General features: G+C 37.2%; 2 protein-coding genes and 1 long non-coding RNA gene across 3 annotated transcripts in view; 2 read left to right on the top strand and 1 right to left on the bottom strand.

The window, feature by feature from the left end:
* The window catches only part of SRP72 (signal recognition particle 72), a 25,753-nt gene extending 14,327 nt beyond the window's left edge, over positions 1–11,426 (top strand). Inside the window, exons 12-19 of the mRNA XM_019740094.2 lie at positions 752–816; positions 2,206–2,301; positions 3,429–3,532; positions 3,667–3,744; positions 4,503–4,640; positions 7,029–7,066; positions 9,207–9,366; positions 9,995–11,426. Coding sequence (XP_019595653.1) covers positions 752–816; positions 2,206–2,301; positions 3,429–3,532; positions 3,667–3,744; positions 4,503–4,640; positions 7,029–7,066; positions 9,207–9,366; positions 9,995–10,166 — 851 coding nt within the window. The 3' untranslated portion in view covers positions 10,167–11,426. The remainder of the gene's footprint in view (positions 1–751; positions 817–2,205; positions 2,302–3,428; positions 3,533–3,666; positions 3,745–4,502; positions 4,641–7,028; positions 7,067–9,206; positions 9,367–9,994) is intronic.
* The window catches only part of LOC141569967 (uncharacterized), a 25,449-nt gene extending 5,813 nt beyond the window's left edge, over positions 1–19,636 (bottom strand). Inside the window, exons 1-2 of the long non-coding RNA XR_012493715.1 lie at positions 19,576–19,636; positions 18,017–18,053 (exon numbers count right to left, since the gene is read on the bottom strand). This is a non-coding gene — a long non-coding RNA (uncharacterized LOC141569967). The remainder of the gene's footprint in view (positions 1–18,016; positions 18,054–19,575) is intronic.
* ARL9 (ARF like GTPase 9) lies at positions 13,248–21,873 on the top strand. Its single transcript, XM_074324507.1, has 4 exons — positions 13,248–13,644; positions 16,687–16,849; positions 19,535–19,710; positions 21,562–21,873. The coding sequence occupies exons 1-4, from the start codon at positions 13,372–13,374 to the stop codon at positions 21,739–21,741; spliced, it is 792 nt and encodes a 263-aa protein (XP_074180608.1). The 5' UTR covers positions 13,248–13,371; the 3' UTR covers positions 21,742–21,873.

Here is a 21,873-nt window from a genome sequence, read left to right as displayed (position 1 = left end):
GAAATTTAATGAGAACTGACATTTTTGAATCTTATAGAAGATGGCTAGTATTTTTGCCCATGATTTTGAACCACTCTTGAATGATTATCTAGAGCTGTGTTATATCCATATTTGGTAGCCACTATCCTCATGTAGCTATTTTAAGTTTAAATCAAAATTAAATAAAATTTAAAATTCCATTCCTCAGTTGTGTTAGCCATATTTCAGAAGCTTCGTGGCCACATGTGGCTAATTGGACAGCATAGACGTAGGATATTTCCATCGTGACAGTTCTATTTTCAGTTTATTTTTGCAAGGATGTCATACTAAAATTACTGACAGAGAGTCTGTCATGGTTTTTGTTTGTTTTGAAAGATTTTGTTACTGAGGTTTGCAAAGGGGGGAAATTCAGAATTTTAACACTGTAGGAAATTGTCCATTGCACTTATATCTACGGTAACATTATATCAAGGCCGTTAGGGAAGGAATCCTCTAAGTTACAGTCTGCAAAAGGAGAAATAGAACTCAGCAGACTGGGAGATGGTTTTTCTGGTCATCTGCCATTAACTTTCTTTGAGGGCATAAGCAAGGTGTTTTGTTTCTTTAGGACTCAAGTTTCTTATCTGTAAAATGAATAAATGGAGTACATTATTCCCAAGATCCCAAAGCTTGAGTATTTAGAGATGTTATATAACTCTTAAATTTCTTGTCTTTTTTTCCCTATAATACCCTTTCTTTATTGTGATGCTGATTTTGTTTTTAATCCCTTAAGGTAATATTTCCAAAGCATGTCTAATATTAAGAAGCATAGAGGAGTTAAAGCATAAACCAGGAATGGTGAGTTTATAACTAAAATATAAATGATAAGATTGAAAAGGTAATGGAATTAATAGTCCATTGGTGTGTTTGATGTTTCTTTGTATTTACTCTAATTTCTGCTTATTTCTTTATATGTTCATAATGTAGGAGTAATGGCTGAAATAATAACAGTTACTTTGTGGTATAAGTTTAATTTCATTTTGTGCTCTGCTTTACATCGATTTAATATTTAATCAGATGTGCCAGGTACTGTTTAGGCCTTACATTACCTCTGAAAGCCAACTTAAGTAACCTGAGACCCATGAAGGGAATTTCTTAGCCTAAGTTATTTTATCATGTCGTCGGAGTGATTTCTTTGAGTTAAAATAATTTAGTAATAGTGGCCAACAAATTTAGTGTTTAGTTCTCTGATTATTTAAGCATCGCAACTGTAGATCACTAATACAGCTGTGAAAGCATCTATTTCAGAGTAAAGACTAATTCTGTAGTGGTGATAATGTGCATTTACTGAACAGGGACTGTTTCACTCGTGTGCATTCTCTAACATAGCTTGTTTACAGTTGGTACTCTGTAATAAGTGTATGATAGTATGGTGGTGCTTTATCTTCTAAAGATTAATATTTTAAAGACTGGCCTATGCTTATTTTGTGTTAGAATCAAATAATATATGGCTGAAAATGCTTGTAATATCTAATGTCTGGCTTTTTGTTACCTTTCAAGAAATTTGTCATTTCACTTAGGTTGTTGGATTTATTGGCATAAAAATTGTTCACATATTCCCTATTTATCCTATTAATATCTGTAGATCTTTTTGTGTCTGATACTGTTTATTCATGTCTTCTCTTTTTTTTTCTGATCAGTCTGGTCAGAGGTTTGTCAATTTTACTGCTTTTTCTCAAAGATCCAGCTCTTGTTGCTGTTTCTTCTCTGTCCCTACCTTCTATTGCTCTTCCCTCCTCACTCTACTCCAGCCACCTGGTCCTCCTTGTTGTCCTCGAACACAGCAGGCAAGCTTTTCAGTGGCTGTGTGTTGTAGCTTAGGCCACATGTGACCTCACTGGTCATGCACTTGGATGTCCCAGCAATGTCTGGTTATGTAAACTAATTTTTTTAAGTGCTTATTCCCAACTTCTGTACTTACCTTATTGTGTACTGGTAACCATTTGTGAACAGGCACTGCTGTAGAGGAAAGGTATATTTATAGATAACTAACTATATTTGGAAAACTGTTGTTCAGGGTACTTCTAGTTACTGTGCTCCATAATAATCAGTTTTTATGATGAATTAGGTACTGGTGGAGAGCCTAACAACCTTTTATTTGCTGTTTCTTCAATGTTTTTCATTTTCAAAAAGCTTATTCTGGAGAGGAGGAATTTTATTCACTAATTTATACCTTTTCTTGGGTAGGTATCTGCATTAGTGACCATGTATAGCCATGAGGAAGATATCGATAGTGCCATTGAGGTCTTCACACAAGCTATCCAGTGGTATCAACATCATCAGGTAAATAAAGGAGTAAAACCTTATAAAGGCACGTTTTTACATAAAAATGAAAAAGCTGCACTTGTGAACTCACAATTTAGGAGAACTGAAATATTCCAACTCACTATTTCAAAGATGGAATGTATTAGACTGTTATATTCAATTTTTTAAGTATTCCAGATCTAAATAAAATTATTAGAAGTAAGAAATGCCTGCAAAATGAAAAAAAGTTACTCAGTTATGCTTTCTGAACCTCTTTCCTTTGTGTGTATACCTGTATTTGTGTGTGCAATCTCAACAAATAAGTATTAATAGTACACGATTGCATATAAGAGAACTCATCTTTAGTGGCTAGAATGCCCATGAATGGTGGTAATTGGTAGAACAGTAGTACAGCTGACCGTTGAACAACACGGGTTTGAACTGCACAGGTTCCACTTATATGCGGGGTTTTTTCTCTTCCTTATGATTGTCTTAACATTTTCTTTTCTCTAGCTCCCTTTATTGTAAGAATACAGTATGTAATACATATAACATACAAAATATGTATTAATCGTCTTTATGTTATGGGGAGGGCTTCTGGTCAACAACATGCTGTTAAATTTTGGAGAGTCAGAAGTTATATACGGATTTTCAGCTGCGAGGGGTGTTCCGTCACCCCTAACTCCCATGTTGTTCAGGGGTCAGCGGTGCATGGAATAATTGTATATCATGTCTCCGTCTAATAGGAACATCTTCATTTTTTCTAGTATGGGTCTCTGCATAGGAAATATCCAACTTATGCATACGCACAGGTGGCGTTTATATTGTTAGCGCTATTAGTGGAGGAGAGATGTGTTCTGGGAATTATTATGTTAATGTTTCAGAACTGGTGACATTATTTCAGATTTGATTATGGGGATTATTTCTAGTTGTGGACAATGTAAATAGAGATGGGTTGTTTTCCAAATTTATAAGTTGGTCATCACTTGTACTAATTTGTCTACCCTGCTCTCTATGTATGTGAATTTGTTTTTGTTGTTTTGTGCATTCTGTAAAACTTAATTTAATGGATAGGTCCATTTTAAAGGTTCAAAGAATATAGCTTCATTGGCTTGCTAGCTATTTAGCTTAAATTTTTTTTTTTTCTCTTTTTATTGAAACTGTAGCCCAAATCTCCTGCTCATTTGTCCTTGATAAGAGAAGCAGCAAACTTCAAACTCAAATATGGGCGGAAGAAGGAGGCAATTAGTGACCTAGAACAGCTATGGAAGTAAGCTCTGAAAGGTGGACATATAGAAATCCAAATTTTATTGCTGTTATTTGATACAAGGGCGTTATTTTGCTTGTTTGTTACTTTCTTCAGTTTTATAAACTGTTCAGTAACTTTCTTATTTCTTCTTTTAGGCAAAATCCAAAAGATATTCACACCCTGGCGCAGCTTATTTCTGCTTACTCTCTTGTAGATCCTGAGAAAGCAAAGGCGTATCCTTTTGATTGTTGCAGACACCTCCCAAGTAGTGTAATAGATCCCCTCCTGTACATGTTTGACCAGGCCTTTTTTTGTTGTAAATTTCAACAAATAAAACCTGCTTCTAACTAGTAAAAGCAAAAGTGAGAATTTATTAATATATGTGACTTAAAAATAGTGATAGATACAACTTGCAATACAGCTTGATCCACAAGCAAAAATGAAGTCATCAAGATACAGCTTAAATCTCTCCAACAGCAAAAAGAAAAAAGAAAGCATATTTTATTTGGGTAATTGTATATGATTCTGAAATGTCATTTGGATTGAACTGTCTTAGGTCACTTGCCCACCTTAAACAATGAAGAGCGTTTGGTCCCTGATTGGCTAAGTTTGGATCATGTGTGCTACTCCAATATGGATGTGTTCCCAGAACCAAGGTGGGATCACCCACCTTTGTAGTGAGAAAGTTTATGTTTTATAAGCTTGATGGTTGCTTCAGAATGGAGTTTTTACAAGCCTCCACCTAAAAGTGCATCACTGAGTTAAGGAATAGATGATTCGATTATGACTCCTTTCTCAAGGTTTCCTTTCACAATATATGATCTATAAATGACTTGATGACCTGCTGATTTGTTCTATAGAAGATTTTAAGAAATTGTTTTTGCTTTTAACAAAGGGCATCAAAAAAAAAGCCTGTGTTTTTCCATCAGCGTAGGCATGTTGGGAGGCATGTTCGTATGTATATCGTTCCTGAGCTCCTGCTTTGTCCCAGTCTTAGCAAACACTTGCCCTCATCAGACAGCATGTCTCTGAAAGTCGACGTGGAGGCTCTTGAAAACTCCCCTGGTGCTACGTACATTCGGAAGAAGGGCGGGAAAGTTGCTGGAGATAGTCAACCAAAGGAGCAAGGGTAATGTTCGTTGTAACATTCACTGATGCTGATTTCAAATTATATGAGGAATGAAAAATACATTCTTGTAAAAATTCCGGGTGGATAAAGTTTAAAGTCCCTTTTCTTTCTTTTTTCTTTTTATTCCCCTCTCCTTTTCTTTCTTTTCCCTTTTTTTTTTTTTTCTGTGCCCAGCTCTTAGTCCTTGTTTCCTCCCCTCTCCCTGGCCCACAGTTAACTTCTGGTGTTAATTTGGTGTGAATCCTTCCAGTTCTTTTTCTTTGTGTTTACACACAGGTGATTTAAAAATGTTTTCCTTAGGTTGGACTATTTTGTTTTTCACAGAAGTGGGATTATATTGTACTTATGATTTCAGACTTGCTCTCTTTCATTTAGTAAGTCTTGGAGATTATTCTATATTTTAAATGTAGACATATTTCATTCTTTTTATGCTTAGTTTTCCGTAAGCTGCATGTGTCCTACTTTATTGACCTGTAAGTGATTGGTGTACATTTAGTCCATCTTTAGTAATTCTAAACCACAGTTCAGATGTATTTTATTTTGCTGATTTGGAGGAAAGGTTAACCAGCTTCATTAACTTACAAGAAGCCAAATTCTGATTTTCTTTCCTTGTTCTCCTACATTGCCATCTCAAAACAATTAGCAGAAGCCTAGGGTAAATGTTTAGGATTCTATTTTTTGACTCTTGTCTCCTTTTTTGAATGCTTTTTGAAATGCTATTTTTCTAACTTGAAAACAATATCAGCAACAAGTATATGATAGACTTTATTATGAACACTGTTTGGTAGAAAAAGCATTATCATCCTCATAGTAGATTTTTAAAAACTTAAATAAGGAGTTGGAATCTCAGAGATATACGTTGTCCCAAATTGCATTTCATCATATGATTCTGATTTCAAGCCTTACAAAGAATCCCAAAATGAAATAAATTCAAGCCAGATCTTAAGGGGATTTTCAAATAATGCCTATTAAAGTATTTTCAGTATTTTTGTCCCTCTCCCAAAACAGTGTTGGGTAAAAACATAGTTTGTTTCTAACCCTGTAATCTTCCTCTTTTCCCTGAGACAATTACTAAGGTATACTTTGACTTTTAAGCTTTTAAACTTCAGCAGAGTATTTTTATTAAGCATTACAATCGTCTATCTTATGCTAATTTTTAGATACAAGGGTTTAGTTTTTTTGACGATATACTATGCTGTTGACAAAACATAAGTCATGGTCCTTGCCCTCAAAAGAAATTAAGTCTAGCAGAAGGAGGTATATCTAAGCAGTAATTGCAGTAAAGGTTGCATGTGCTGTGATTGTACTGGGCACACAGGAGCACACCAGAGGGATGGTCCTTCCTGGGGACAGCGGGAGGTTAGGAAGGGCTTCCTGGAGAAGGGATTGGGTTGACTCTTGAAGAAAATGAAGAGGATGAGGTAGGCAAAGTGAGCAAAGCACAGAAGTCAGAAATGGTGGAGAATATCTGGGAAATTGCTGGTATGACTGTGGACTGTGATTTGTAAGGAGACACGTTTAGAAAACTGTTGCATAGTCTGGGTGAGAAAGCTGTAAAGTAAGACACTGTATGTTGCATTTCTTCCGGGTACCCTGAACTTTCACAATGGAATGACTTGATAGAATGAATTTTTCACAGAAATTGTTGTTACCTCATCTTTCTAGTTCACTGTTTCATAGTTCCCTTAGGGGTCTATCACATGAGTATGTACAGAGATAATTTTTATGTCTTCCTCTTTTCACTGTAACTGTCAGAGTACTTAACAATTATTTTGAAGTGTTTTCTTGATTTCATATGCTTTTTAGTGCCTTTGGGGTGGGGGTGGGGGGTCAGTGTATTTAATAAATATTTTATTACCTAAAAAAAATTCAATAAGCTAGCAAGGTTCAAAATTTGAAAAATAAAAAAAGTGCAGAGTAAAAAGTATTCCTCCCATCTTTGTCTTCCCTCCTCCCTCCCAAGGCCAAAACCAATGTTGTTTGTCTAATCCTCCCAGAGATATTCTTTGCATATATTATATCTATACATGTTCTTCTGGCAAAGAATTTAATGATCTATTCTAGTTTTCTAAACATAAGGGAACTTAGCCCAGTACTGTAGATTTTCATGCTTGTGCAAATTTCTTTTTACATACTATGTGCCAATGTAAATGGTCTGTTTTGTGAAAACAATTGTCACCCCTTTTCTAAACCCCCTTCTAAAACTACAGTGCATAAAACTTGATTAAATTTAATCTGAATAAATATCTCAACTAGTTTATTAGCTTTGGTAAGCTGGTACCAAATCTTAAACACCTTTTTTGATAAGTACTCAGCTGGCTCTTTTGCACATGCTTGATGCTCTGTATTTTATCATGTTGATGCTAATGATTTTTCTTCTCTTTGTAGACAGGGAGATTTGAAAAAGAAGAAGAAAAAAAAGAAGGGTAAGCCTTTTTCTTTAATCTTTAAATTTCTTTCTATAAGATAAAAGTTTGAGTTTAATCCTATATAGAAATCTGCAGACATATATGCACTGTCTTCTTGTATCTTTGAACACTTGAGTTTTGTCTTGACTATAGCTGACATTTAATTTTATTATTTTAAAGAGTGCAACTCTGGAGTTTGATTGCCTGATTCAAATTGTTGCTCTAGTAACATTGCTCTTTCGTTGTGACTGTGAACAGGTGACTTAACATACCTACTGAGGTTTTCATCTGCAAAAATGGAATATATAATTTACACCTCACAGGATTAAATAAGACACTTCATGAAAAGATCTTAGAACCATGCCTGGCACACAGTAAGCTCTTATGCATTAGGGTACTTTCAGCTACAAGTACCGTAGAACTCCATCAGACTGGCTTAAGAAAATGTGCTGTCTATGAAACTGTCAGTGGAGGAAGGTTAGCATCAAGGTTGGTTGATCCAATAGTTGTCCCTCTTTGCTGTACACAGAACTGAATCCCATTGGAGTCTTAGGATTTTTGTTGGAAATAGGGCCACATACTTGTCATTTACATCCAACAAGACAAAGAGGGCCTCTGTGCATTTGGTAGATCTTTCCCATTAATCTGATTGGGCCAACATAGGTCAGTGTCCAGCCCTGAACCATTAACCAGGGGAGTGCCATGCACTGATTGGCTTAGGCTGTCTTACCCTGTGGCAGGAGTGGGTGGAATGACCATGCTTGGCTTCAGCTAATCCGAGGTTACCCCTGGAGCCACCTCTCTGTTCCCGAGTCTGGGAATGGTCCAAATCAGGTAGCTTCTGGATTTTGCTCTCTGCCGTCTTAGGATTCAGCTTTCCCAAGGCTGTTAAGTTTATTACCACACCTTCATCTGTTTTATGGCTTCCGAAATTTGGTAATATCAAGATCTCTCCTATTCTTCCTTCTAATGTGTTTAACGTAAGTATTTGTTTTGTGTTCTTTTCTGTATTAGTAATACTTCAAGGGAACAGGTGATAACTAGAGGCAGCAATAACCTGCAATTTCACTTTTTTTCTATTTTTTGTGATTTCCAAATGAATATTTTTTAAAAACTTACAAATGATATATGCATATTCTAAAAACAAAGTAAAATAAAAACAAAACAAAGGTAATAGATTTCTATCATTTTAGAATGCCATAAAGAGTGGAAAATTCCCTACCCTATTTCATGCTCCCAGAGGTAATTACTTAACGTTTTGTATATAGAACATACATATACATTTACATGCTTAGTCAAAAGTTTTTACAAGGCTAAAATGAATGTATCAGGATAATTTTTTAAATCTTCTATGTTATACTGTGTTATGCAGACATTTTTCCAAATTATTAAATATAGATGTCCACGACTTTTTAACCAGTTGTATAGCTTACTATAGTGGGGTTATGTTGTTATTTATTTAATCATTCTTTTATTGATAGACATTTAAATTAGTTTGTTATGTTAAAGAATATCACAGAGAATATTCTTACACCCATAAGTTTGAGGCTTATGGTTTCTACAGGATAAATTCCTACAAGTGTAAATTTTGATTGGTACTGCCAAATTAAGTTGCCCTTTACAAAGGCTATACCAGCTAACACTTCTGCCAGTGGTGTTTGTCTCCCACTATCTCACCGACACTAAGAATTTTTTTAGCCTTTTCATTTTTATTTAGTGAGGTTGAGCATCCTTTCACATGATTAATGGCTTTTATTTCTCCTGGCTTACCCTAATTACAGCTCTGTCCATTTTTCTTTGTGTGATTTACCTATTGATATCAAGAACTTGTTCTGTATTAAGAACAGTAATCTACTCTATTATATAATGTGTGATTTTTTGTTTTATTATTTCTCTTAAAAATGTATCTTTTACCAAATGAAAATTTAATTTTTTTTATATAGATACATCTGTGAAATCTTTTATGGCTTCTGATTATTGTGTCATGCTTAAAAATAAGGCTTTTCCCCCTCCTAGATTATACAAATAAAACTTTCTTGGACAATTTATTTTAGTTTTAATGTTATTTAATCCCAGATTTGGACATACTGTTTAAACAATTATCTTGAAAACACTATGGACAGATCTGTCATTTCTTCATCAATTAATTGTTACATAGGAAAACTGCCTAAGAATTATGATCCAAAAGTGACCCCAGATCCAGAAAGATGGCTACCAATGCGTGAACGTTCTTACTACCGGGGAAGAAAGAAGGGGAAAAAGAAGGATCAGATTGGAAAGGGGACCCAGGGAGCAACTGCAGGAGCTTCATCTGAACTGTAAGTCATTGCTTCCCAATGGAGGTCCCTCAGAGCATAGGTTGGTTCTTTCTGAGATTGACTCAGAGTCATCAGTGAGAATTTTTTTAATGTGTTTTAAGTATGAGAAGCATAGTCAGATATCTTTGATGTTTTACAATGTGCTCTTGTAAAGGAAATAAATTGTATTTCTGGTTTGATTGTATTGTAAATACTAGGATTGTAGGATTCTATTTTAAATATTAGGATTCCAGTATCTTCAAAAGGAAACTAAATAAACAGTCATTCAACTAACTAAATATCTAGATAAACAAAGGCATAAATAATGTGACTAGAATATTAGGAATGTTACTAAATAAGGTATTTCTACATGGTAGGATTATAGGTCATTTACATTTTTTTCCTTTATTTTCTAAGCTTTCTAAAAATTGGCATGTGCCATATAGTACTTATTCTTTAATTATAAAGCAGTAAAAATTTTATTCAAAAGGAAAATGGATAGGGAGTTGGGGAACCCAGCTTAAAAGAAATAGAATGTATGTGGGAAATTGTTAGGGGTGAAAAGTAAAATCCATGTATGTACGTTTTTGTAGTCTTTTTGTTGTTGAATATATGAATGACCAACACTTTCCTGATCTGATGATTTCAGGGATGCCAGTAAAACTGTGAGCAGCCCACCCACCTCCCCAAGACCTGGCAGTGCAGCAACAGCATCTACAAGTAATATCATACCCCCGAGACACCAGAAACCTGCAGGGGCTCCAGCAACAAAAAAGAAACAGCAACAGAAAAAGAAGAAAGGTGGAAAGGGTGGCTGGTGATTAGAACATTTTTGTTGCAGGCTATTTTAAAATTAGTCTTAGTGACACGAGGAACATAATGGTAACACAGCAAGAAGCACAGAGCTGCTCCCTCTCTCATCCCCACATTTTCACAAAACAATTTTCTTGTGTATCAAACAGGAAAACATCTTCCTCAAACTCTCGCCTAGTCAGATTTGGCCTACTTGTTCCACCTTGCTTTACACAGATGATAAAGACTCAAATAATTGGTGGATAATCATAATTACCCACTTTGATATCTGTTGCATCCTTTCTCTTTGTGTGCTGGTGGGTTTTTTTGTTTTTTTGGTTTTGGTTTTTTATTTTTTATTTTTTCAGTTTCACAGACAAGGCATGTTATCTAAGGAGAAACTATTCTGTTTTAACTAGAGTCCTATCAAGTCCTAGTTCCTATCAAGTCCCACTTTAAATTATGTCTTAGGAGGCCTTGGGAGACTGAAAGCGGAATCTTCTGAGCATTCCAAATATCTGCTTAGAAATATGTGATGAAAAGGGACCTATTAATACCCTGGTGTTCTTCATTACATGAGTGGCCACAGGAAAACTAAAGTAAATGTCTTGATTAATTTTTACCACAAAGTCTCTGTCAGAAACTGGAATATATATGTATATGTATACAGATATAGTAATTAAAAGTAAGTTTGTGTATGTATATACATATATGTACATATATAAATTAGGATTCCTTTGTGCCCCCACATCATTTTCAGATTATGATAACATTATGCTGATTTACCACTATTAGAGAACTCAACAAAAGCATATCAGTGTTGTAAGAAGTTGACTCTTAGACCCAGTGCTCTGAGGTCAGATGGGTTTGGACTGTCTCAATCAGATTTAATGGCCCCTATCAAGAGCATGAACATTGACTTCCTATGTAGAGAGGAAGTCAATACCAGAGTTCAGCAGCAGTCAGTATTAAAACTAACAGTACTATTTGGCCCAATAGTAAATACTCAGATGGCTCCTCTTTCTAGTTAGGGGTATGACTATTCGTTACCCTTCCCAACGTGATGGACTATTAATACAGTCAGTCTGTGGTGTTATCTGTGGTGTTAGTGCTGCTCTGGTCTTTCCTTGCTCACAAGCCACTTTCCCACTGAACAGTTGTAACACTGGGAGGTTCACCCTTGTTAATAATCATTTTTATGCTACCCAAGATAGCATTAAATTTAGACGTAAAAGTTATTTCCTTGTGATCATATTCCATCCTTGTTAATAAAGTGCTGCTGTGTTTGACTCAAGTATCTACTGAAACTTCTTCAAAGAATTTTTTAAAAGGCTTTCTTCCTCTACAACAGTAAGAAATGTGGTGCTGCCTTTCTTTTTAGCGTGATCAGAATCTGCGGTGGCATCTAAACAAGAGACCCTCTTATATATGAATGATTTATGGCAAAATACTTTCTGAGCTCTCAGAATAGTCTTTAGTAAGAGTGACAGATATTCTTCTGAATATTATTCCCCATTACAGGAATAATTGTTAGTAAATTTGTTATTTACGATTCCATTAACTTTCTGTGGTGAAAGATAATCATTTTCTAGTTTTTAGCTACAGAATTTTGGTGAAAAGGATCCATCGTTGAAAATTTTGACCCAGGGCAAAAAGTGAAATTTACAGTTCTGTATTTAGTCATTATGATGGCTAGTCATTGTTACTATGAGTCATTACTAAGCAACTGAAATTCCGTTCAATTAATTGTCAGATGAAGTATAAACATCTTCGTTAACTATGTAGTAATTATTTCTTCTTTCGGACAGGTCTTTAACCAATGACATATATACTTTGTATATGTGTGTGTGTGTATGTACATTTATAAAAAATCAATATGGGTACATCCATTCACTGTGGCACATTTTAAAATAAAATATTCTAGCAGTGAGTATGGATTAAGGTGTTTTGGGTGTTGGCACTTTATAGAGGACTTCCTGATTAGCATATCTGAGAATTTTTTAAACTAAGTATGTAAAATTATCTCCTGCCTCTCCCAGCAAAGCCACAAAACTAATCTAATGGGATGGAGAGAACCCAGTTTTAATTTCACTGAAAATTTACCATGTTGATATGTGTATTATAAATAAATTGAAGAGCAAACTTTTTTTTTAAGTTATTAAGCACAGCATTTTGAAGACTACTTGGAAATTGCTAACCTTAAAACGTTGCATCACTCAAGTCTTCTGGATCCTGTCATTCATTCATTGTTCCTTACAAGCCTATATGAAACATTGATCTAATGAAAGTCATTTTATTACAGTTAGATAATTTCGTTAGATTGTGAAATATACTAGGGTCCAATTTAACAAAATAAAACAACCATCCATATACTTCTCAACCAATTTAAGCAATGTTCTATACAACCTTTGAACAGCACCGGCAGTTTCCTAGTTTGCTGCGCATTAGATCACTGGGGCAGCTAGACTATTTTTAGTTGTCTTTTGAATACCTGGCTTTACTAGTAGCCATGATCCTGACAGACTAATTCAATCTCTAGAGAATATTTTTAAAGTAAAATATAAGAGGAATTTACGTAAAATAAGGGAACCGTTGGTGTTCCTCTTTTTCCCTCAGCATCCTGGACTGAAACCTCTAGATACTACTAGTTAAGTTGATACGGGGTGAAGGGCAGGGAGACAGCCAACTTCACTTTCCAGACTTGTGATTGCTAGCTAGGGGAAGGAAGGCTGGGAATCCTCTGGGGACGCTCAAGACTCGGCCCCTCGAGGGTTCTCCCAGGTGGGAGGCGCGTGAGCTGGCGGGCTCAGAGGTGATGCGGGAGAGGGGAGACGCTAAAATCTGGGCCCGTGAGGAAGGCCTTTCTGAGAGAACCCTGCCTAGCCGGAAGGACTCAATCGCGCCATAGTGCGCCCTCCCGAGGAGGTGCCACCTAGGGGTAATTTTTCCTGCGCGGACCTTCGGATACCTTGGGGTTCGACCCTTCCTTTAGATCCCCCGCCTTCAGGTTCGACGAATATGCAGCATGCAGCACCCCCAAGGGTGAAATGCCCTGCCGCAGCTGGCGCGCCCTGAGACTAGCAGCCGCGTGGTGCCGGCTTGTGTGATCTATGCCACGTGGATCTACGTCTCAGCCCCGCGCACCCCGCCCCCACGCAGGCCACACCTGCCAGGACTCGGCCGCAGCTCCAGCGTGCCGGCGCGCGGGAGAAGGGAAGGAAACGGGCGCTGAACATGGAAAGAGGGAAAGTGAAGAAGAAAGAGAAGGGAAAGGAGCTGGAGAAAGAGAAAATTCGGGAAAAAGAAAAAGAAGGGAAAGGGAAGGAGGTGGAGAAGGAGAAAATTGAAAAAGAAAAGGAGAAAGAGAAAGGGAAAAAGGAGAAAAGTAAGAGTAAAGATGAAAAGAGGAAAGAGTGGGAGACAGAGAAAGAGAAGGAACACTTAAAGGGAGAAGGAAAGAAAGGGAAGGACAACAGCGTCTTGGCAAAGACCCTGCTGGAGCTGCCGGTAAGAGACCACCAGTGCCTTGGACCGCTCCGCAAGGCCATTGTCGGTTGTTCAGACCGCAGCGCCAGCTCTGTTACGTCCGGGCCCCGACGTACGGTATTGGGTCTCGTTTGGGGCTTTTTTTTTTTTTTTATCTGTGGATGTGCCAAGCTTCTAACCACCCATCGTTAGCCCCTTCTCTCAGGCCCCCTGCCCAGTCTCACCCCTAACCCTGACCCTGCATCCCAACCCTCATCAGGTATAATGTTGAAGAAGAGTCTTAGTTGGCCCTCACCAGGATGTGGAGAAGGGCCTTTCTCCAGCCCATCTCTGTCCAGCGCTCAGCACTAGCTCACAGTCCACCCATAACACAGAAACCCACCCAAAACCCTCGCTGCTCACAGGGTCTCTGTCCGAGTCCTGTGTGTTGAGTAAATTCTTTTTCAGAAGGTGCTGGATTCCTGAATTTGTGCAGGATGTGTTTTGGGGCTGTCTGGACCTTTTCTGTGGGCATAGCGCTATGGTTCCTGCTTCCCCTTCTTTTTGTTTTTTTCCAGACCACCAGCGTCCAGACAGGATAGTCACTAAGGTTTAAGTGAAAGCTCTTGGGAACCAGGCATTGTAGTCACAAAAAGTCAAATACCTATGATATGACGTATCTAGAGTAGTCAAAATCATAGAGACAGAGAGTAGGATGGTGGTTACCAGTGCATGGGGGAAGGGGAAATGGGGAGTCAGCAGCTGATGAGCAGAGTTTCAGTTTTACAAGATGGAAAGAGTTCTGGATGGAGGTGGATGGTGGTGATGGTTGCACAACATTATGAATGAAGGAATGTATTTACTACCACTGAGCTGTACCCTTAAAAATGGTCACGGTGGTACTTTTATGTTACGTGTATTTTACCAGTTTTAAAATTGGAGGTGGTAGGGGGAAGAAAAAACCAAACATTGTTTAGATCAGCTTAGTGGGCTCTGTGCTTCTGAAGTTCCTGGGCTCAGAGCTGCTTTCTGGCTCTAAACAACGTGAATTATTAATGTAGATTTGATCTCTGGTAAAATAGACCACATAGTTCCATACATAGTTAAAGGAATAACTTTTGACAAGGAACAGGGGTGTTCAGAATCACATTTTGTGTCTCAACTCTTGATTTACAATTAATCTCAGCTTTCCTTAAGAGATTGTAAACATGAGGAAGCATGTATTTTAGACCAAAAAATAAGCAAAATGTAAAGCATCTGTGCCTGCTGAATTTCTAGATAGGGTGGACTTTAGGGGCAGTAATGTGATTGAAAGGCAGTAGGAACTGGGTTTGCTCACAATATTCACGGGATCTAAGATGCCATTTTTTTCGTACCACTAAGAAAGAAAAAAAAAATGCTTCCAGCCAAAATAAGACACCCATGGATGATAAAATCCTCATTTGGGAGATGTTAAAATGTGGGGGGAAATCTTGGAATTGATGAAATATTGGGGTAGCCTGAGGAGGGCCATGGGTGGAGATAAGGAGGGGGACACCATCCACACCCTGCAGCCATTTCTTGGTGCCACCATTCCTTTAAAGCATGTAGTTTTAAACCATCCAATTCAGTCTCCTTTGTACCTCAAGTATCTCATGTTTACCATCACACTCCCCAAATGACATTATAATATTTAGATTCAATGGGAGGGAATAGGGAAGAAGGTGAGGGTGGAGATAGAAAACATTTATGGAAAAATCATTTGCTTTAAAAGCCATCAAGAATTCACTCCAAAAGCAAACGTACGTTTTCGAATTCTGTTATTCACCATACAGTTTTCGTAAGTCATGCTCTCTAGACAAGTCTCTATTAGGCCAGAACTTTAAATACCTCACTTTCACATAGATCACATTAAAAAAAAAGAAAAGAAAGAAAGGTGGGATAAACATCCGAGTGCTATTTAGGATCACTTTTTACCAGAAATCCAGTCTAATGGCATTTAGTGTTAAAGCAGAAATGCGTAAGATTATTGTTATTTTTAAACCAGTGCCATTGAAAACACTCACTAGTGTTTTTATGCATGAGGAGCTCTTATGTAGGCAGTTTGGGAAATAAAATTGAATTCCTGTGAGCTGTCTGGCTCATTTAATACTGTTGCTATATTGTTGCTCATTTAATATGTTTACATTGAAGTTTGTACTCTAAAGCCACCTTTCTGAGTACTCTGAACTTTCCATTTTCTGTCTTCATACCAGCCTGCCCTTGTCATTTGCCATAAAAATTTACAAGGCTGTTAGGTTGGTGGAATGCTTCTTTCTAAAGTTTACATCTAGTTCAAAAGGTTTTAAAATCAGGTTTTAAAATAAATGCTCATTTGTTATTGGAACTGGTTTAACAATTTCTATAATCTTAGCCTTTTCACTTAATCATGATACTTATATTAAGAAGTATAAGAGGGGAACCTTGCCTTAAGAGCTTTTAATCTAGCGAGCCAATTGGAAAGACAAGACCGATTAATAATATGAGATCTTAGATGCTCACATGCTGAGTGGCAGAGTCAATACACGGACCATGGAGTTCCCAACAGCCCAAACAACAAACTGAATTCTGGTGAAATCCCCAATGGACATGAACTCAAGAAGCAAAGTGAAGTCTGAAAATTGGCCCTGTGATCTATGGCACCTCCCATAAATCCTGATATATACAGAAGGTGCCAAAACAATGTATATACATTTTAAGAAAGAAAAAAAACTGTATTAAAATTGTAATACTCAATATATACCAATAACAAAACAATACAAGTCATGTATATACATCTTTTTTGGTGCCCCTGGTATATATAAAGTATTTATTTGATAGATTGACCAGGAGCTGGGTGATGGGGAGGATGTACAATTAATATCATCACATAACTAATGGCTGATTATGAAATACAAACTGATTGGTACAGTTTGTTCTAGACCTATTAAATGTTTTGTGAAGTTGTATTCTGGTTTACAATTCCACAAATGTTATTGGGTCCTACTACAGGCATGTACACTGCCAGGAACCAGGAAAACAAGGCCCTGATAACATAGGTGTATTGATTGGTCTTTTATCTCACAGGAGAAAAATAAACAGATCCTAGTGTTGGGCCTGGATGGAGCAGGAAAGACCAGTGTTCTCCACTCTCTAGCCTTAAACAGAGTCCAGCACAGCAAGGCACCCACCCAAGGTTTCAATGCTGTGCGCATCCCCACTGAAGACAGCCAGATGGAGTTCCTGGAGAGTAAGTCCTCTTTCTCATTAGTTACAAGACAACCTCATTCTGTGCAAACTTTAAGCCAGACATGATGTTCTCGACATTGGGTCCTTGTGAAAAGCAACACTGCGTTAGATTTTCCTAGATATTTAGAGTGCATGTGTAGTTTAATACTAGGGTACACTATGGGGGAAATCACTTTCTGTTCTTTCTCTTTTCTCCTTTCTGCAGTGCTGGTGATAAAGGGGAGTTAAGAGGAAGGCTTAACACTCCCTCCTGTAACAGCCTCTCTCCTCCCTTACTAGCCCAAATAAACACGCAATCTAAGGAAATACAGTGTGCCTTCTCTGCAAATGCAGCTAACTCTAGACAATCCCCAAACCTCTTCTTATAACCAGATGGCAGCCCAAAAGCCCCTACTCTATAGCAATTCTGGAATCACCACCTTTCTAAATACTGTTGTTCCCTAAAGTTGCATCAGACCCTCTTGTCTTCTCTTTACACTCTTTCCTTGGATGATTTTATCCATCATCTTGGTGTTAAACACCATGTATATGCTAATGATTCCCAAATTTATCTATCCAGCCCAAACATATCCAAATGTCACCTGACATCTCCACCTGACTATCTATTTGGCCTCTCAAACCGAACATGGTCAAAACAAAATGCTTAATTTATCTCCATATCTGTTCCTTTCCCTATAACCCACTGGTCAGTACCCATCAGGTTGCTTAGACCAGAAAACTGAGAGTCACTTGATTTCTCCTTCTGTACCCCCACCTCCAGTCCTCAAGTAAAACACAGAATTTTTCTAAAACAAATCTCAAATTCATCAGTTACATCCTTTCCCACTGCCCCTATTCAAGTTGGAACCTCCATCGTATTTTAGATTACTGCAATCACCTTTTTAATTTTGCTTTTGTACAATTACAAAGAGAAAATGGTGGGCAGAGAAATTGGTACGCCTGTAGGCAAATCTTTAAGATAAAAGCATTATTGTGAATAGAGTTTTCAACTTATGCAGAAGCTATAGAAGAAATAATCATTTTAACCAAATAAATAGCTAAGAAAATAGTCTCAATATATAAAAAATGGAAGGAAAGGAGGGAGGGAGGGGGTAAGGGAGGGAGGGAGGAAGGGAGGGAGAACCAAACTAGGAGGAGTAATGGACAGGAGTGAGGGATTTCAACATACCTTTGTCAAATTTTAGTAGGATCGAGGAGAAAAATATCTGCAAACATACACAAAATTTGAACTTAATCAACAAATTTGATCTAACAGACAATATAAAATTGTCCAAAAGCTAAAATACACATTCTTCTCAAACACTCATGGAACATTTACCAAAATCGACCACTTAGTGGGCCATACAGCAAGTCTTAACAAATTTTCCAAAGAAGAGGCATCATACAAAGTATGTTCTCTGACTACATTGCAATTAAGTTAGAAGTTAATAACAAAGATAAAAATCCCTATATAGGTAAAATGTCACAGTGTCACCAAAAAAATGAGGAACAACCCAAATGTTCATTCTTGTTTAAACTAAATATGTTTAAGCCAGTTAGAAGATTATACAATGTTCTTTTAAAAATTAAAAACACAAACTACTTCAAAAAATGACTAGCCTCGCTTTGTACAAAGGAAAACAAAGGAAAGACAAATTAAGACCCTTTCCTATTAGCACGTTAAATGTTTTTAGTTCCTAAGATAGCGGTCTGCAAACTTTTTCTGTAAAGGGCTAGATGGCATATCATTTAGGCTTTATGGGCCAGTGGTCTCTGTCACAACTACCCAGCTCTGTCTTTGTAGTATGAAAGCAGCCAAAGACAACATAGAAACGAACCCACCTGTCTAAATAAAATTTTATTTGTAGACACTGAAATCCAAATGTGATATAAGGTTCACATATCATGAAATGTTCTTTCTTTTTTTTTAGAAAGAAAATTTTTACGTTTAAAAGTGTAAAAGCCATTCTTTGTTTGTAGGCTGTACAAAAATAGGCAGTGGGCCAGATTTAGACTATGGGCCATAGTTTGCCAACAACTCGTCGTAGGAGAAAAATAAAAACTAAACTCATTGTGTAATAATATTCTCATTAACCAAAAAGTTTCTTCTGAGAAGAATCAGCAGAATGAAATAATCCAAAGGCACTTTTTTCTGAGGCAAGTATTCCTGAGTGCTCGCAGGATCATATTATAACTCTCAGTGCAATATTATGAGGAGAAATTGTTCTGGAATTTTGCCAAAGGAAAAAATAATTGTGCAGGTGAGGCTAGCTAATGAATTCAGTCCATTTAAAACTTATTTTAGAGAGATATGTGTTTTAATCCTCTACCCTGAATTATTTTAGTAGGCTATTCCCATTTTTCCAGCTATCACTGATAGACATGCAGTGGCCTCCACGGCTGCCATGTATAATAGATCAGGAGTCTGTAGTATTTAACATTTTATGCTGACCTTTCATGTTCCTGAATGAATGAACCACTGTGGAGGGTAAATATTCCTACCAACTCTTTCCCCGGTAACATCTCTCTGGTTGTTTTCAAACGGCACACTCTAACACAGTGGTGTAAGGGTACCTGTCCAATGGTCAGAAATGATCTAACTGTGCCTTTCCTGGCCCCCGGGTTCTTCTGTGATTTTCTGTGTGTCTTCTGTGAAAATCACTTCTGTGATTTTCTGTGTGTCTTCTTTCCCTACTCTTCTCTGTAGTTGGTGGCAGTGAACCTTTCCGTTCCTACTGGGAAACGTACCTGTCCAGAGGGCTGCTACTGGTCTTTGTAGTGGACTCAGCAGATCATAGCCGATTACCTGAAGCCAAGAAACACCTTCATCAGCTCATTGAAACAGACCCGATCATCCCTCTGGTTGTGTTTGCAAACAAGCAGGTAAAAATCGGTGCAAATATAATTTGCATTCAGTAGTTTTATTACGACTACAAGACATAGAAATATATCCTTTCAACAGCTAGTTATTAAACAACATGCTGCATATTCAATTTATACTTATTAGATCCACTAGATTATAAACTCCTTGAGAGTAGAGACTAGTAGCCATCTTTATGTCCCTTGTAATACCTAGCATACTGCCTTAGACATAGTAGGAATTCAACAAATATGTGTTAAATTTAATTCAATAAATATTTACTGATTGTTGATTTTGACAAAATATTTGTGTCTACCATACATAAAGAAATTGTTTTAGATCAATTAGACTGACCTGAATTTATTTCATACAAATGCATTGAAATATTAACCATCCATGGAGAAAATGGAACCCTGTGTAGTGTTGGTGGGGATGTGAAATGGTCCAGCCTCTATGGAAAATAGAATGGCAATTCCTTAAAAAATTGAAAATAGAATCCCCATATGATCCAGCAATTCCAAAAGGTCTGGGCATATATCCAAAAGGATTGAAAGCAGGGACTCAGACAGATATTTGTACACCCATTTTCACAGCAGAACGATCCCTGATGTGCTTTCATCATTAAAAGCAGCCTCTCCTCCCATTCAACACCCTTCTTCTCCTCTTTATTTCCTCTGCAATTCTATCAGTGAATTTATTAACTTGAGACATCATCCACATGTTACTGGATCCATTAACACTGTTACAAATGTCACTGTAGGCTCCAGGACTAAATGAATTCAGGTGTCAGGCAATGTATTGGGATGACTGACATCCAGAGAGCTAATCAATCCAGGCAGAGACCATGTACAGCACATCAGGAAAAGCCTCACAGGCTCCCAGTGATGGAATCTGATAGGATCATATTTAGTACAAGAAAAAATTAACATGACTTTGGATTATTTCAAGAGTTTCAAAAATGATCCCCTAATGCTTAAGGAGAACACTATGAAACAACAAAAAGCCAATTACGAATGCAGTTTTAGGAGTGAAAATGCTAAAACTTTTGCAAAGGACTTAAAATCTATAGCTGAATCTGTGCGTATTTAGGAAAAAGAATATCAGAGGTCATTTGCATAAATGATTCTTGATGTGTGAGAGGCAAAGGAGTATGTTTTGACCTCAAGAAGGTTATGACCTTGCCATGCAGCATAAGTACAGGCTTTCTGCCTCCTCTTTTAATCTCTCCTCTCTCTGCCTTTCCCTGTGTGTTTCCCTTTGTTAAGCCTACCTCATCTCTCCATCTTGTCTTTTTTCTCTCCACCTGTCTCTCCCCTCTCGGCTTCCTTCTTCTACCACTTCATTTTCTAAATCCTGGTCCTTTCTCTGTGTCCCTCCACCCCTCCAAAATTTCATCCAATTTTTTTTTTTGCTGTTCAGTAGAAATAATGGTCACAAAAGAAAACTCATGATGGCAAATGGTATAATCAATAAAACATAATATGGACAAAAACCAATTAATGAATCAAATTTCTGTAGTTAAAGATAAACTAAAAATGATTGATCCTATTTGAGTATAATTCTGGGGAAATAAGGAAGGAAATGGAAAAGAAATTAGAAGCAGATTGACTGCACTGTTTAGAAAATTGGTTAAGGTATTATACTGGCTTAACTTCATTCCAAAACATACATTTTTAATGATAACTCCTAAATACTGGTGTAATTCTGATGAAAATCTTTATATTTGACAATCACAAAGGTTATAATAATGGGGGTCATAATAGCCTCCATATTAGAATAAAAGTGGGGTCACTGAGAGCAATAAATGAGAATAATAAATGTATCTTTCCAAAAGGATTATAAAATAATCAACTTTTTTTTCATTCTTGTTGAAGGATCTTGATGCAGCGTATCACATTACAGATATCCATGAAGCTTTGGCATTATCTGATGTGGGAAATGACAGGAAGATGTTCTTGTTTGGAACCCAAGTGACTGAGAACGGCTCAGAGATACCCTCCACCATGCAAGACGCCAAAGACCTGATTGCACACCTGGCTGCAGATATGCAGTGACCAGGCCCATTGTTCGGTTCACGATCTAAATGTCACCAGGGAGTGCTGAGTGGCAGCCTTGAAGCCAAAGGTTTCCACTTTCAAATAAAAAATAAGCCATTTCCTATTTTCTCAATGCACAGCATATATACA

This window comes from Rhinolophus sinicus, linkage group LG02 (genome assembly GCF_036562045.2).
Source record: "Rhinolophus sinicus isolate RSC01 linkage group LG02, ASM3656204v1, whole genome shotgun sequence".
Classification (NCBI taxonomy): Eukaryota; Metazoa; Chordata; class Mammalia; order Chiroptera; family Rhinolophidae; genus Rhinolophus; species Rhinolophus sinicus.
This window is presented reverse-complemented; position numbering and strand designations above follow the sequence as displayed.